The sequence below is a fragment of the Echiichthys vipera genome (genome assembly GCF_963691815.1).
Source record: "Echiichthys vipera genome assembly, chromosome: 13".
Taxonomy (NCBI): domain Eukaryota; kingdom Metazoa; phylum Chordata; class Actinopteri; order Perciformes; family Trachinidae; genus Echiichthys; species Echiichthys vipera.
In genome coordinates this window covers 26,456,508-26,472,381 of record NC_139838.1, presented here as the reverse complement: position 1 = coordinate 26,472,381, position 15,874 = coordinate 26,456,508, and the positions used below count along the sequence as shown (strand labels likewise).

Below are 15,874 nucleotides of genomic sequence, written 5' to 3'. Positions count from 1 at the left end.
TGGATTTATCACCAGTAGATGATTAAAGGTAAAAACAATAATTAGCTAATAAACACATAATGCATCTTCATACACAGATATTTAGTATTTTATAGTAATTAAGTCATATGAGGTTTTTATGCTTGTTTTTATTGTAGTTGTTAAGAATAATTTAAAAGTGAAATCTGTTTGTTTTTGGCATTTATGTGTTTTGATTTTTAACTCTCTAATTAATTTCTCTTTGTTTCTCAATTACATAAAAGCTATTTATCCGTTTATTCACGTTGCACGAAGCAGACATTTGGCAGTTATGTTGTCACTAAAACCTCAGTGAATGAACTCTGCCCTCCCTTTCTGCAGAAACTCAGTGTTTCAACAGTTTGATGCCAAGAGCTGATCCTGTTGCTTAGTAACTTTAACAGTATTTTCCTCGCAAGATGATTTTATGGAAAGAAAGCACTCGTTCTAATGAAATCAAAACCAAGTTTCACTCCACACAGTGCACAACATGCAGTTCTGAGAGATGTGCAGACTGTATGTGCATAGCTGACACTTACACACACAGCCGGCCTACGATGTGCAAGAAGCTCATCACAACAGTGAAGATTAATCATTTATTCTGGTTTATTCACTTTTTTTACACACTTGTGCAGCGTTTGCTACTGATGCTTCAGCCATTTAAACAACTGTACGTCATAATTGCAAATGCAACAACACAAATTAGTTACATTAGTTTACATCATAGAAAGAGTCACTGCTAGTTATGAATTTTTAAAGAGGAAAAGAAATACGAACACTTTGGTCACTAAGAACTGGGATGAATCTTAATTAAACTTAATTCAGTGGAGTAAGTAAAGTCAACAGTTGAATACATTTTGTGATAGTAGGCGTCTGTCTTCAAAAGTTTCTCATCTAAAGTCACATCCTTCTTGTGCAGGAGCTCAGTATGTTTCTAAAACGACACAATCTAGGAATAAAACATCCCTCCAGTCAGTGAAAAGATGAAAATGTTTCAGTTTATTTACAAATGTTCAGATGAAATAGTCAAGTACAGAGGCATTTAGATTTGTGACAAACCTCAGAAGAGTTAAGACGGACACCTGGAGTCTTTTGTTTTCCAACAGAAACCCCAAAAAGAGAAAGAAAAGGCTCAACTAAGTTACTGAAGGGAAACAAACACGCGCTCAAAGATTGAGACTGTAAATATGTACACTTCCACAATCCTGACAGTGAATCTGTGCATGTTTCATTTGATTAAAAGCTTTTGATTACTTTCACTATGAGGAAAACATCTCCATTCAAACTCCTAAATAAATAATCAGTTTCAAACAATCTCAAGTGTTAGGCGATTTAAAAAGAACACAAGTCTAAATCACAGAGCAGTGCATTATTACTCACAACATTCAACTGGCTGCTGGATCCCTAAATTCAAAAAGCCACTTTCACGTTTTCAAAAGCCACATTGCTGTTATTAAATAAAGACTTGTCTAAAGAGAAAAACCTCACATCCACAGTCTAATGTTGCTTCCCAGCCTGTTTTTAAAAATAATCACACAAAAACATAAATGTACTCTAAACAAAAAAAATGCTGAGATCTGAAATTATCTTAAAGACAAGGCAGTTTTGTGACATCGTGGGGTTAAGAAGTGAAGGCTCATGGGAATCATCCCAAAAATGCTTACACTTCTTGAATAAAATATCAGATATTAAAACCAGCAAAACCTTTTTCTTTCCTCGTCTCATCAGATGTCAAACTTAAACGCGAACACCAAAAGAAATCGAAAGAACCAAGTTGTTATTTGGGCATGAGTGAGTGGACAAGACACGTCCTCACAATTTATTAGCAGATTGGTCACAAGAAGGAAGGAAAAAGCAACATGTTTACAGAGAAATTGAAATGGATGAAAAACAGCCAGCACACGTGGGGACAGATATATGTTTGTATAAACTGATTTCTGTACAGTGGCCAACCCTGTCAAACAAGTACATGAGTACACAAGGATGCAGGAAAGTAGTACATGAGTATGCAGATGTTTGTCAGCTCCTCTGTATTGCATGCATTCTGTATTCTACTGAACCAAGGTGCTTCTGCGTGCAGACTGATTTTCAACGCCTGCGTCAAAACTATGAGGATCTCACACTCGCACATGCAAAACACATACGTGACACATTCACTCGCACGTTTCCCCTCTACCCTCTTTATCACTTAAGGGGGGAAAAAAAAAACCTAAAACACAACTCCACCCGCACCAGTTCATCTTCCCCAGAATGAGGGAATAAATTAGCTCCATAAAATGCTTCTTTATAAAAGAAAAATAGATATTTATATAACTGTACACCTCAACTATACAGCATAAAGACAGGGAGCACAAGAAGAAGGGAAATTATCTCCAGAAATAAGACAGATTCTGGCTCTAGCACCCTTATCCCTCCAACGCATGCGTCGCTCATCTTTCTTTCTGCAGGAGATGGAGCATCCCTCGCTCTGCCCAGCAAGACCGGGTCTCCAGAGAACGGCAGGACTTTACGACCAGTCTCCATCCTCTCATCCATTCTTAAATTTACTGTGTCCACAGAGGATCGGATGAATGAGCGGAGCGCAGGGAAAGCCCCATCTCTCTCTTTCTTGGTTTGACACTTGTCGAGTCAGACCAGTTCTGTCTAGTGCTGGTCTCGTCTGATCCGTCCTGCGGCTTCATCGTCAGTAGTTCTACTGCAGTTCAGTCCACTCGGTGGGAAGTGAAACACCGAGGGTCCCTCACATGACACCTTTCATAAGGAAACCCTCTGCCTCTCAGCCAGAGTCTGATTCACTTGTGTCTGAGGACGAGGAGGAAGAGGATGATGAAGAGGAGTCTGAGGAGGAGCTGCTGGCGCTGAGACGTGATGGCTGGGTGTTCTGCTCTGCTGCAGGTTTCTCTGCTGGAGGAGAGATGGAGAAAGTACTTTAGGCAACAGTGTAACTTGAAACATTTAATATCACGACAAAAAGAGAAATAAATAAATCCATTTTTCAACAGTACAGCACATGACAGTGTAAAACGTTTGGATCTATATGTATCTAAATGTCTTTCTTTTTTATCAACACGTTACTTTAAAGTCATTCTGTACATGGACCAAGAGCAAATACATAATGAGCTCGTAATAAAAATAAAATTCAGCTTTTAAAGAGTAAAATCCAAGCACTTTCAAGGCATCTAAACCAAAAATGTCCGGATTCTCAAAGCCTTTATAATTAGCATTTATCTAAACAGTTACTATAAATGCATTTGCAAAAAGTAAAACCTAGAAAATATCGACATGTTTATATATTATATATAAAGTTATGTGCTTTTATCAACTCATTAAGTTCTCATTTAGAGTTAGGGTCAGACACGGGTTCTTTCATTTCAATTATAAAAACATTTTTGGTCGACATGAGTGAGTGTGCAGATGAAACAGCACATCATGTTGAAAGTTAAGCATATCCCAAACCATGAAAACATAACGGTTTAAATGAAACATTTTCTAAACTTAGACTGAACAATTGAACAGCCACTAAACTTCAACACAATAAACTCAAGATCCTTCAGTTGAATAGCAGTATGGAACGTACCTTTGGTCTTAGCAGGTTTCTTTCCAGAGTTGAGCTGACCACTGACGTCCATCAGCCTTCTCTCCAGCTCCAATTGTTTCTCCAGAGCGAGCTCTTCTCGAGATTTGCCAGCAATGTTGTTTTTACTTGCTGCTAGAAAGAAAACAGTGTCCATTAGATGGGGGTACGATGCTACATGATCTACATATCCCCAATACTTGATTAAAGATACCCTGAAAATGTTTATTATAAAAGGTGAAACAACAAATCTGCATGATTATGGGTCTAAAACAGCAATTATTTCGTGGTGTTTGATACTAACCATATGGCTTTCGAGGCTTCTTCCTCAGACACGTCATGACGTATCGCTCCAGCTCCCGCAGTGTTGATGGCTTCAGGGTCTCAAAGTCGATCTCGATCTCCTCCGGGTTGGTGTCTCGGAGCGAGGGCTCGCGGGACTGGATGATGTAAACAACGCGGCCCAGCTTCTCGCCGGGCAGCTTGTTGATGTCCAGGCTGAGTTGGCGCTTCTCATCATACGACATGGGTGACGTCTCCTCCTCTTCATCCGAGTCGTAATGGCTCACTATGGGATCGTGGACCGGCTGTGGCATGCTAAACGTCATGCCGGCCTTTTTGGTTCTGATAGGAGAGAAGGAGATGAGGGAGAGACTGTTTGAATTGTCTATTTGAACCTTACAAATTGATGAGGGAAAACATGAGCATTAGAAACGGCAAGCAAGCGGGCATCACATGTATGACATCACCACACGATGAATTTGATTTTAAGCTACAATAACAAATTCCACAGAGACCTTACAGCGTATTAGTCTGACATGCTCGAGTGAGGCTCCTCTGGGACTTCTTCCACAGCCTCCAGAAAAAAAACAACCTACACTACATACAATTCCAACACTGTCCAGTAGGAGTCAGTACTCACTTGCTCTTGTTGTTTTTCTTGCTCGGTGCCTTCTTGACCGGCACAACAGGACCCGCCGGCGTTGCTCGGTTGATCTTGGGTTTTGGAGTCTTGGTGATTTTGGGAGTCTTGGGCGGTCTAACAGGTGTCACCTCTTCCTCTATCTTCCTGTGCTTCTCTTTTTCTACTCTTTTCTTCTTCTTCTTGTCCTTCTTCTCTTTCTTTTTCTTGGGTTTGACGATGGGGCCCTGTGAGAGAGCAGTGAGCTGCTCGTGTACGGCTTTCAGCTGAAGGAAGAAAAAAAGAAAGACAGATGTGTCAATGGAAGAGTGAGAAAAGGACAGAGCAAAGATTATACCATATATTCTGTGTGTGTATTCTCTGGAATACAAACCTGTTCCTGCAGCTCTGCCAGCCGGTTTGCTCTCTCCTCCTCAGAGTCTGAGCTGGGGCTGCTCTCGCTCTCCTCACTTTCACTGCTGAGCTCACTCTCAGATGAAGATGAAGAGGAGGAGGAAGAAGATGAGGAGCTAGGGGGTGCTGGAGGCTCATCTGGCATCTTTGCAAAGCAAAACTCAAAAACATCCTGCAAGCAATAAACAGTGTGTGAGTGAACCAGTTTAAAAACAAGTACACTGTGATGATTTAAGGAGATGCTAGCAGTAGAATTCAATTTTGCTTCTGCAAAAATACACTTGTAATCATCATCACAAGTACATTACCTGCAGTTTCCTGGCCATGCCCACCACATCATGATCAGGGGGGTTGTACTTGTAGCAGTTTGAGAACATCAGTCTAACATCAGCAGAGAACTGCTGGGCGTCGCGATATTCTCTGCCGTCCATCTTCCGCTAAACATAATGAGAAAGAAGAAGAGTTTAGCCACGTACTGTATGTGAGAAATCACAAAAAAATGCGTGTGTGTAATCCTATGGCAAATACCTTGATGGTGCTGAGGTCCATGGGCTGTTTGATGATTTCGTGGTAGTCGTGAAGACCGAGCAACGAGACATCCACAGGCTTGTAGAACGGCCAGGCGTACGCTGCATGCTTCTTTGACAGCAGCTCCTTCAGGACGCCATTGCAGTAGCGCAGCTGGGGATTCAGCTTGCTGCGGCGAACCGGTGCTGGCACCATGGAATCTGGTAAATCCTTCTTGGGGGGCTTTATTGCTCGTCCACTCACTCCTCTCCTGCCTCCTGCTGCTTTGGTACCCATCATCACTGGTCCACAGCCCATACCCATGCCCATTCCCATCCCCATGCCCATGCTCATGCCCTGGCTGAGGCTTAGGCCTTGGTTCATCCCCAGGCTGGAGTTGTGGTCCACCCCCAGTGAAGTGAGGGTGAGTGGTGAGCCGTGGCCGCCGCCCATCCCCAGGTTGATGCTGCTTACACCCAAGGTGCTCATGATGGGCATGGCTACAGTGGTTGGAGTGGTTGTGTCTGCTTTCCTCTTCACTCCTTTTTTCTGAGATTAGAGAAAAGAAGAGAGGGTGAGTCAGAGTCTGTGGTCTTCATTAAATTATATTCTAAACACAAACACACTAATACAACCAAACAAATGTTGAGCCTAACACATTACCTTAGTGGTGGGCTGTGTGGGAGGCAGAGCAGTAATGGTGGGGATGCTTTGTTCAGTTGTAAGAACAGGGAGCAGGCTCTTGGTCAAGTGTGTCTGTGGGGGGGTAGAGAGGATGGAGTCAGGTGTTTCAGGGGTGGGAGGTGAGTACGCCGACTGGGAAACAGCTGGGACCTGATGAGCTGTTGTCACTCCTCCAGAAACTGTGAGAGAGAGAGAGGGCAGGAGGGGGCAGATCCAGAAAAACAAATTTTCAGTCAAATGGTTTACGCTCATACATGCATGTGCATTTAGAAAGATGATATGCTTGTACTGTATTTATGAAGAGTGCAAACTTCACATGTCTGGCTTTATCAGCATGTTTGCATTACCTCTGCCTTTTCTGCCAGGTTTGCCTACTTTCATCCGCGGAGGGGGAGGAGGCAGCTCTAGTTCTTCCTGGGGCATCTGAGCCACTTTCTGCAGGAAAGCCTTCTCCAGAGACTGAGCCATCAGTACTATGTCATCTGTAGGCTGCAGAGGAGGAGATAAGGGCAAATGGTTACAACAGTAGAAACATCTAGATTTATGCTGTTCTACTCAATAAAGTACTTTTAAACATACAATGAATAAAGTGGCAAGATAACTTTTACAAAATTAAAACCACAGTTTACAAAATGGGTTCTTCACTTCACAATAATCAGAACCTTTAATGTTATGGTTAGCGTATGTCAGTAGCTTCATTTGATGTCCAGAGGATAGGTTTTTTATTTATTTTATAAAACCTGTTTTGTGGACAAACATAAGCATGTTTACCACATGCCCAGACTAACAGTAGAAGCTGGAATTAAACATTATCTTGCCAAGATGTCTCTGTCACTCACACACACACAGTCTTACCTTGTTGTAAATGTAGCAATTGGTAAACATGGTGTTGAAGTCCTGCATGCACTCACTGGCACAGCGGTAGTAGTTGTTTTCTAATCTCTTCTTAATAGAACCCATGTCCATGGGAGTTTTGATGATTTTATGATAGTCCTGGAGAAAGAGAGGGACATGTTCAGGATCAGAAATTACTTACGCACTGCGCTCTCTGTAGACTGCTGTGGTAAAGTAAAAATGAACACTAAAGTGGGTTGTGATGTAGTGGATAGTATCTAGAATATAGTTATTTTTTTTATCTGAATGTAATATTTATCTCAATGTCATTTTAGGTGTTGCTTCCCAATGCTTTTAATGTTTCATGTAAAGCACAGTGAATTACCTTGTTGTTAAAGGTGCTATACAAATAAACTTGCCTCGTCTCAACACTTTATTAATAACAGTGAGACATGCCCACTGTTGGATATTTGTGATTATGTGATAAAGCATGCCGTGATTTCTACAAATAAAGTTGATCCCTCCTTTAGACAGAAGGAAGGTTATACACAATTTATGGTATTTCTACTCACAGGCAGGTTGAGCTTGGCTGCATCTACGGGTTCATGGAAGGGCCAAGCAAAGTGGTGCCTCCACAAAGACTTGAGTAGGACTTTTTGTAGGAACTGAAGTTGGTTGGTCATCCTCCCCTGTCGGTTGGGGTCTTTAACCAGGGGCTGTGGAGGTCCTGAAGGAGCCAAGTGACTGAGGGGGGGCATCCCAGGACTCTCAAAGCCCTCATAGAGCAGTGAAGGTTTTCTGATGCGTTTTCCAGCTGTACCCTGGTCCATGGTTGTGACTCTCATTATGCCAACCTCAACCCCGACAAGGGAGCTGTAGAGAGCAGTTGAAAGACCAATTAACTATTTGGCATTCGTCAAAAGTTGCTAGAATGATGCCAAGACTAACATGTTGTACGTCTCGTAGTCTACACACACAAGTTTCCCATGTTGAGCGAGGTTTGCTTTTCACCTCAAAAAAATTATCACCAAAGTGTTGACTTTAAAAGCCAAAATTAATATTTTGTCAACGTATTGTCTAGTTAATGGAGCATGGTGCACTGCCTGTATTTGCACAAATTTGCAGCATAAGTATTAACCTTTCATGGCCCATATTTTGATAAATGCATCCATTAATACCTGTTAGACAGCTCTGAGTCATACTAACCCCAATAAAAGCAACATTTATACTGTATATTCAGTGCTATACATCCTGGGATTAATATGAAAAAAATATTAAGAAAACACTGTCTCATCTTGACGTAATGGTGTTCTCTTTTTGGCAAACTCACAAGAATAAATTCCCTTTCACGTCGTCTAAGCATTGTTCAGCAAGCACAGCAGCCTGACTTGAAATCTTCTCCTGCTAAATCAGCACTGCTGGTCCCAGGGGAACAGGCATGACTACCACTTCCTCCTCTTATGTCTATCTCACCGACTACACAAACTCCACCCCATTTCCATGTCAGGAAAAATATGTCCCAAAAGGATTGTGGGTGTTTCAGCTGAAATATTACAGTAATGACCCAGATTATTTCATTGCTAGAGTTGGACATAAACGTAATGTCCACCAAGCAGTTGGCCATGCTAATGATCCTTAAGTCTTAAGTCAAAACCCCGCTGTGTTGTACACACCCAGTTACATTATCAGTAGCACTGGGGCTTTGTTAGCCACTGCAATTTGTTAGGGTAGTTAAGGAGTTAATATGCAGTTGCCATGGGGAAAGCAAGCAAGACTCTATACAGAATGAACCAAGGGCAGGCATTTGTCTTTGAAAACCACTCTATAACGGGGAATGTGGCCGTGTTAGTTTAGGTCAGCAGAGAGAGTTCCTGGGCTGTGGGAGGTTTAAAACAAGACACTTCCAGCGTCTCTGAGCGCTTGTATAAAAAGTATTAATCCTAGGAAGATGGACACCTGTCCTATGCAATTAAACTTTGCACAATTCAATTATAGAGGGGGGCAGTTGCATTTCAACAATGCTAAGCTTTGTAAAGCTGAACACTGAGCTCTGATGTCAGTCCAATGTCAATATTATATATTATTACGTGATCAGAATTGCTGCAACACTACAAATACTCCTGCGTTTTGTCAGTCACTATGTTAAAAACATTAAATACCTGGCTTCACCTGAGGCATGTACTGTGCTAGTTACACACCACTGCAATCATGTAAACAAAAATCATGTATTACCTCTATCAAAATATACCAGCAAAGACGATGTAAGCACCCGCCCCATCTATCATCAATAGCATGAACTCCCCACAAACCTTCTCCGCCAGCCCGCTAACTGCAAAACAAAAGCTGTTCAAGGCGCAAACAGGGCTTACCTGCTGGAAAATAATTTACTATCACTTAGGACAGTCAGTGCCGTTTGTATTGTTTACATTGTCAATGTCCTTGCAAGTATATAACAAGTTTGTCTGCGCACCAAGAGCCCATCTTTAACATTTAACAACAACTGATGTAATATTACTGTTTGCACCATGCTGTAAACAATGGGCAATAAAGTGTATACATTATTGGTGCAGCTTTCAACTATCTGTACCTCGGGTTTTTGGAGCATGTTTTCACTTTTCCATCCTACTCAAGCACACTAGAAAAGGTTAAAGACAACTCCCTATAGTCTAACAAAAGTTAACTTTTATGAAAACTTTAAAGTACTGACAAGAAATACAAATACATCTATTCGTTTGTGGCATGGCAACCTGTTTTGAATGATACAACTTTTGGAAACACATTTGACAGTTAGTGTACTTTATTATTTAGAAATGGAAAGTAATCATGTACATAACATTAACAACACTAAACAAAAACAGTTTTGGTTGGCTGTTAAAAAAAAAAAGATTGACAATTTGTTTTAGGTAAACTGGGTATGGATGCCCAAGAAAAAACAAAACAATAATAGGAAACTGATTTGTTAGATAACATTGGTGTTATGATATAATTTAAGTGAACTCTAAATGAACAGTTGCTACCTAGCTGAGGTTTGAGTGACATTGAGCGATGTAACCAGGCAACCAACTGAAACACACGTGGGTAAATTTGAGCTGTAAGGTTAACGCAATGTTGTCGAACCGGTGATCACAACAACCCCTGCCCGTCACATGGCTACCATAACAACCCGGCGAAATGCCGATTCGACCGCGCACCTCTTTAGCGTCATCTGGCGACATGTAGTTCACGGCCCCCCCAACAATATGATATTGTTGCCGCTAACACACAACAGAAGTTAAACACTGTTGAAACGGTTGTGTTGACGTTAAGTTTAGACCCGAACACATATTTACAATTACATGTTAAACAAGCACGCCGGTTAGCGGGGCAGGCGCCGGTGTGTGACGCTCATACTAGCACCAACTGCCGGGCGGCGGGACAGAGCAGCCAACGGCAGAGGCGTTCCGAAGATGGCGCCGGCCGTAGTGCGAACAACAGTCGCAGCTTGTTCCCCACAAACACATTTTTATTTCCTCAACGTGATTTCGCTTCTAATCCCTTTTTAAACGAGACCGACCAAACTTCTTCCTGTAGAATATTCACTGTCCCGTTTCCCTTCTCTTCCACTCAGCAACACACAGGCTGCTGCCAGCGAAAACGATATTTTCAAAAAAAACTCATGAGAAATGTTTACAATAATCCCTCTGATGGAAAGCTGAGAGTCAATTTTACCGGTAGATACCTGTCAAGGAGCGGGTTAACAGCCATATCCACCAGGATGGATCCGGATTCTGTTTTTTTAGCTTAGACTCGGACCTGGATCCGTCTCTGTTCGTCAGTGTTCTCCGCTCCCCCACCACAGGAAACTCCTTCAATCTGCTCCGTTGAAATGGCGACGATGCGACTACACCCGTTATTTTATAGACCGAGCATGCGCCTCATTGGCTGGACTCCCTCAGACTGACCACGCCCTCTGAGTTTCTATTGGCTACTTACCATGTCAGTCAAAGCCAGCACACCCCTAGATACTGAGACTTTACAGACGCTCTTTCGGGCCAACCTATTCGCAAGATCTCGGTGTCCATCAAGGAAACGGTGCAATACTATTGGCTCAGCCTGTTCAGTACACAGAAACGCGATCTGTAACTGGCTCCACTATTTAATCCTTTGCAAAATGCGGGGCCACCGAAACCACCCTCCTCCTTATCGTATTACATTACGTCAACGTGTGCAAAGGGACGGCGGGGATTGGTCAATAAGGTTGCAACGCGGGCTTCCAGGGTAAATACCAAGAAGCCTATTGGTTCTTCCACCAGGTCACGCGTACCCCCTCGAGAGCAAAGAGCCTCTCCCCATGAGCTCCGTCCGCTTACCAGAATATCTGCATTTCTGTCTTTGGAAGAGGCCGCCATCTTTAAGTACAGTGACACAAAGTATCATACTAGAATCATTTGCAACAAATTAAAAAAAAAGGTAAAGCGTCAAGAAAACATGATGCAAAAACGCAACATGTCTCGCGTACAATCACAACTGAAACAAGTAGCGTTGATTCTGCTGCAGAAAAAGGTCACTGTTTCAGAGCACAAAGCCACACAAGGCCTCCATGGATCACAAACAACACAGCAGCAATTCACTAGGATGAAGTCCACGCTTTCAACTAAAGCTGCATGTGTAACGACGAGGCCCCATTTACGTCAATGAAGAATAGTTTTTTTTAAAAGACCACACCTAGACGTGATCATTAGATCAACATGCAATCCAGTGAATGACACAGCAGTTTTCCTCCACTGACCTCAGACTACATTTGATCAAAGTAAACGCTGCTTTCACCGAACTAAACTATAAAGACAATAACTGACAAGTAAATAAAATAAAAGCAATGAATCAAAACGGAAATTGACAAATAGGAGTCTTTAAGAGTCAAAATATCAAACCTGGTCTTTGAGAGTTTACAAAAACGGATTAAAAGCCAAACTTTAAAACATAATTACTCAACTTTTCGGATGTTTAAAAACCGACTGAGAAAATCTACAATTCAACCACACAAAATGGTTACCTAACCACATGCGCCCATCCCCCACACACAAGGTTACAAATTCCTCACAATGTCACTCAAATAGACGATTAAAAAGCAAAAATAATGATCCTTGCAACATAAAATATTATTTAAGTATTGGAAACTTCGCTGTAGAAAAACATTGGTTCAAAAAGGAAAGTTAAATTTTTAAAAAAAGACAAAGAAATTGATATTTTTTTCAAGTATGACATAAAAACCTTGGATTTAAAATACATATAAATGTCGACTGGTAAATCCCAAAATAACGCGAAGCCTTTCTTGAAATAATCTTCTTGTCTTCTTCCACCTCGATACTTTTTAACCAACACATTTTCCTCAAACATGTCCGCCTTCTTCCCCCCACTCCCTGCGCTGGGTGGGGGAGGGGAGTCATGTGATGAGATAAAGCTGCGCGCACTGTTTATCAAAACTTCGACACGTGGCACTCCGCAAAAACTGCAATAAAACATATCCACGGCGTGTCCTCTCATAAAAGCATCCCCTCCATATGCACATGCTGTGATCTAAACCCAGCGTTAGCCTCAGATTTGGTGGTAAAGTTGGCGAAATATCCGAACAAAGAGCATACTTTCCATTGGATTTGGCTCGCCCCGATTGGCCAAGCTTGACCACGTGACAAAAACGACTCGCAGTATTATTGATTGTGCTATTTTCCAAACTTCTTCTATGAAAATCCACGGCGTGGTCCATATACTCCTTCACATCTCTGTAGTTTCCCAGCTTTGTCTCAAAAAGGGTCAGTAAAGTCTGTTTTCTCCAGATGAATGATTGCTGTCGAGCTCAGTTGTGTTGCAACAGACGACGCATTGCGCATGCGTCCCTGCCGTGAAGACGCATTGCCAACGATGCACTGATGCAAGAGGCTGATCTAAGAGCAGTTTGGTGGTTTTTTCATGAGAAACGCGAAGATCCCGCACAGGGTTCGCTGGGAAGGAGGTTGGATCCAGCTGCAGACGAGCTGACGAGTGTTGGTTTTCAAATTAAAGCAGGAAGAAGTAGATGAACACGACCTCATGTTGTAAGAATAAAAGAGGCTTTCAAAAAAATAGGCCTTTGGTCGTTATCTGTCTATGTATCTATCTATCTATGTGAAGGATCCATATCACAGTTCTCTTTTAATTCACGTGTAAAACCTTCATCAACAAAACTGGGGTTCCTGATGTCCATGCACAAATATAGGCTGTTTTTTGTGTGTTTTCAGTTTAGAGTAACACAAGTTGTCTCACTCTGATTATGAAGCAAAGACATAACACATGGTGCATCATGTCCCATTGAAATTATTACATCAGCTATGTTTATTAAAACCCACATGGAAGTGTATTCCAAAACCACAAAGAAGATGTCAAAGTCTTATCTCACATATTTGACCCAGATTGAATAATAATAATTAATATTAATAAAAAAGGAACCAAATAGGCCTAAATTAATTCCAAGGATATAACAATATACACAGTATTACTGTTGTATATGTATATGTGTGTATGTATGTTCATGTATATATAGGTATTTATGTATGTGTATGTATTTATGTATGTATATTTATTTCTAATACGACATATCTACCTTTTTTTGTCCCATATTGTTTTTCTTTCTTTCATTTTTCTTGTGAGGGGTGCATTGTGGGAGCGATATGGATGGGTGGGGTTGGTGGGTTGGACCGGGTGTTTAGGTGTCTTCAACCACTTATAATTTTAATTTTTGTGAATCCTCCTCAAAACAAAAATAAAAAAAACTTGATCACAAAAAACAACACTGTTTATTGCAGTGTGTGTTTGTGTGTGTGTGTGTGTGTGTGTGTGTGTGTGTGTGTGTGTGTGTGTGTGTGTGTGTGTGTGTTTTGAACGACACAATTGGCTAAATAATACTTTTGCTAATTGTTTTTTTTACTTTTTTTTACTTGTACAGTTATTTTTACCTCCATACAAACATTATAAGTTGAGATGAAACTTTATTCATCCCGAGGGAAATTGCTGTGCAGCAGTTGCAAAACAAAGTTGGAAGACAAAGAAATACAAGAGAAAACAAGATACAACATAGAGAAGGGGCAATATATGTATTTTTTTTAAATAGATAACAGTACAGTGCAAATAAGGTGCAATCCAAATACATAAAATACCAAAAACCGGTTACAAATTGATGTTTATTATATAGACATATCTTTAGTTCCCAAACTCAAGCACATTGCTTTTGTTGTTACTGGATTAGTCTGATTCTTTAATCGCACCTTCATTTGTGTGGAGGCTGCACTACAGCGTGTTTTTATTAAACCTTTGGTTCAAAGCTACGTTCCACACCTGTCTGCTCACAGGACCGTCTGCGGATCTGACTGTCTGATGTCTGATGAACATTGAGTCTGCTACACAGCCGGTGATCTGCAGCTGATCGAGAACCAAAGTGCACAAGTCAAATGATAAAAATGTGATTATGAGCAAAGTTTAACTGAGACATAATCTTGTTTCATTTTGCAATCCATAACACATTGCTTGTAAACTAAATAGCATTTGTTGTGTCTTTGAATACTGAACAAAGAGATCCATATTATGATGTTAAAATCTAATGAAAAATCAGTGAAGGCCTGATTAAGAATTGTCATTGTTAACCAAAACGTTTCCCCCACATACCAAAAGTATGGGCGAGCCAAAAATCATTCACTGATCTGTAATTAGATTTAATGCACAACATTTTGTGTTCCTGGTACATTTCTATATTTGATGGGGAACCAGGAACAGCCATGAAGGGGAATTGGAAGAAGGGAGGGGTCGAAGGATTACATCAGAATCAGCCTCCTCTGACTCATCAGCGTGCTCTCTCTCTCTCTCTCTCTCTCTCTCTCCCCTCTCTCTCTCTCTCTCTCTCTCTCTCCCTCTCTCTCTCTCTCTCTCTCTCTCTCTCTCTCTCTCCCTGTGTTCTCTGTTTTTTTACAGAGCTTGTCACATGATGACAATCAGTCCAGAAATGGTTGCCAAGGCAGCTCTCTCCCTCGCCACACCTCTGTCCTGAGTCATAGACTGCCAGAGTTTTGATATACTGTAAACTGGTTCAGCATCGACAGACAAACTCCTGGATTGTTTTTATGCTGTTTGCATACGGCCATAAATAGACTGTAACAAAATAAATGTATTCTGAGTGTTTTGTGCGGCTGTTGTGTTTGCACAGTTCTGTAGAGCCATAGTCCCTTCACTTCCTCTCACTATTGCGAGCGAGCCTTCCTTAGCAACAACAGTCTCTTTGACAACTGATGCAAGCAGCAGGTTTCAGATATAAAAGAGCACTGTGCATTTAAGGTTCCTATTCAGTGTTGTAGCACTGAATATCACATTTTCTCTGAAAAATGTCAATTGCAAGTAAACAGACTCTCATGTCACCCACAAACACCCACACTCTGTCAGCAGTGCTACTCACATTATTCTTGTTCATGGAAGTGTTTTGTACATGGAATCACAGTATTTGGCACCAGCATGTTGATCTTTCCATTTTCCAGCTATTTTCATTTTGCAGCCCAGCGTGTTATTGTTTGCTTTACAAAGCCTGTATTCAAAAACATAGTCTACCTGTGTTCTATCTACTTTCTCTTTTCTACTAATAATATTGACTCTATTCTCAGAAACACACATAAAAAAAAATATTTACAGCAGTTATGTGTATTTATATGAGTTATCCAATGAGCATTACAGCTGCATGACTGCATTTATAGCATGAGTGGCCCTTGGTACTAAAGAAGTACACTGTAGTATTAGCAGGGACCCTGTAGGTACACGTCCCTGCATCCACTTCTATTTATTCTAGTGCCTTAAGATATATCCACATTATTGCATTTTCGTTGTAACATGCATAACTTTTACTACATTTGCGCATGCCAGCCACACTCTGATGTTTCTGAGCCCTTAAAACAGCAACCTTTTCAAGGCTG

The 15,874-nt window shown here is 41.2% G+C and overlaps 1 protein-coding gene across 3 annotated transcripts; it reads right to left on the bottom strand.

The window, feature by feature from the left end:
• Positions 1-1,030: 1,030 nt before the first annotated feature.
• Positions 1,031-12,757, bottom strand: brd2a (bromodomain containing 2a). Of its 3 annotated transcripts, none has more exons than XM_083925880.1 (12): positions 10,630-12,757; positions 7,484-7,784; positions 6,933-7,070; positions 6,425-6,566; positions 6,057-6,256; positions 5,415-5,942; positions 5,195-5,323; positions 4,867-5,058; positions 4,494-4,759; positions 3,876-4,195; positions 3,575-3,706; positions 1,031-2,901 (listed from the first exon to the last, which is right to left on the bottom strand). In XM_083925880.1, the coding sequence occupies exons 1-12, from the start codon at positions 10,653-10,655 to the stop codon at positions 2,774-2,776; spliced, it is 2,502 nt and encodes an 833-aa protein (XP_083782006.1). In that variant the 5' UTR covers positions 10,656-12,757; the 3' UTR covers positions 1,031-2,773. The 3 variants fall into 3 exon arrangements, with proteins under 3 accessions (XP_083782006.1, XP_083782008.1, XP_083782007.1); XM_083925882.1 differs by having other exon boundaries at positions 1,031-2,898; XM_083925881.1 differs by having other exon boundaries at positions 3,575-3,703.
• Positions 12,758-15,874: the final 3,117 nt, after the last annotated feature.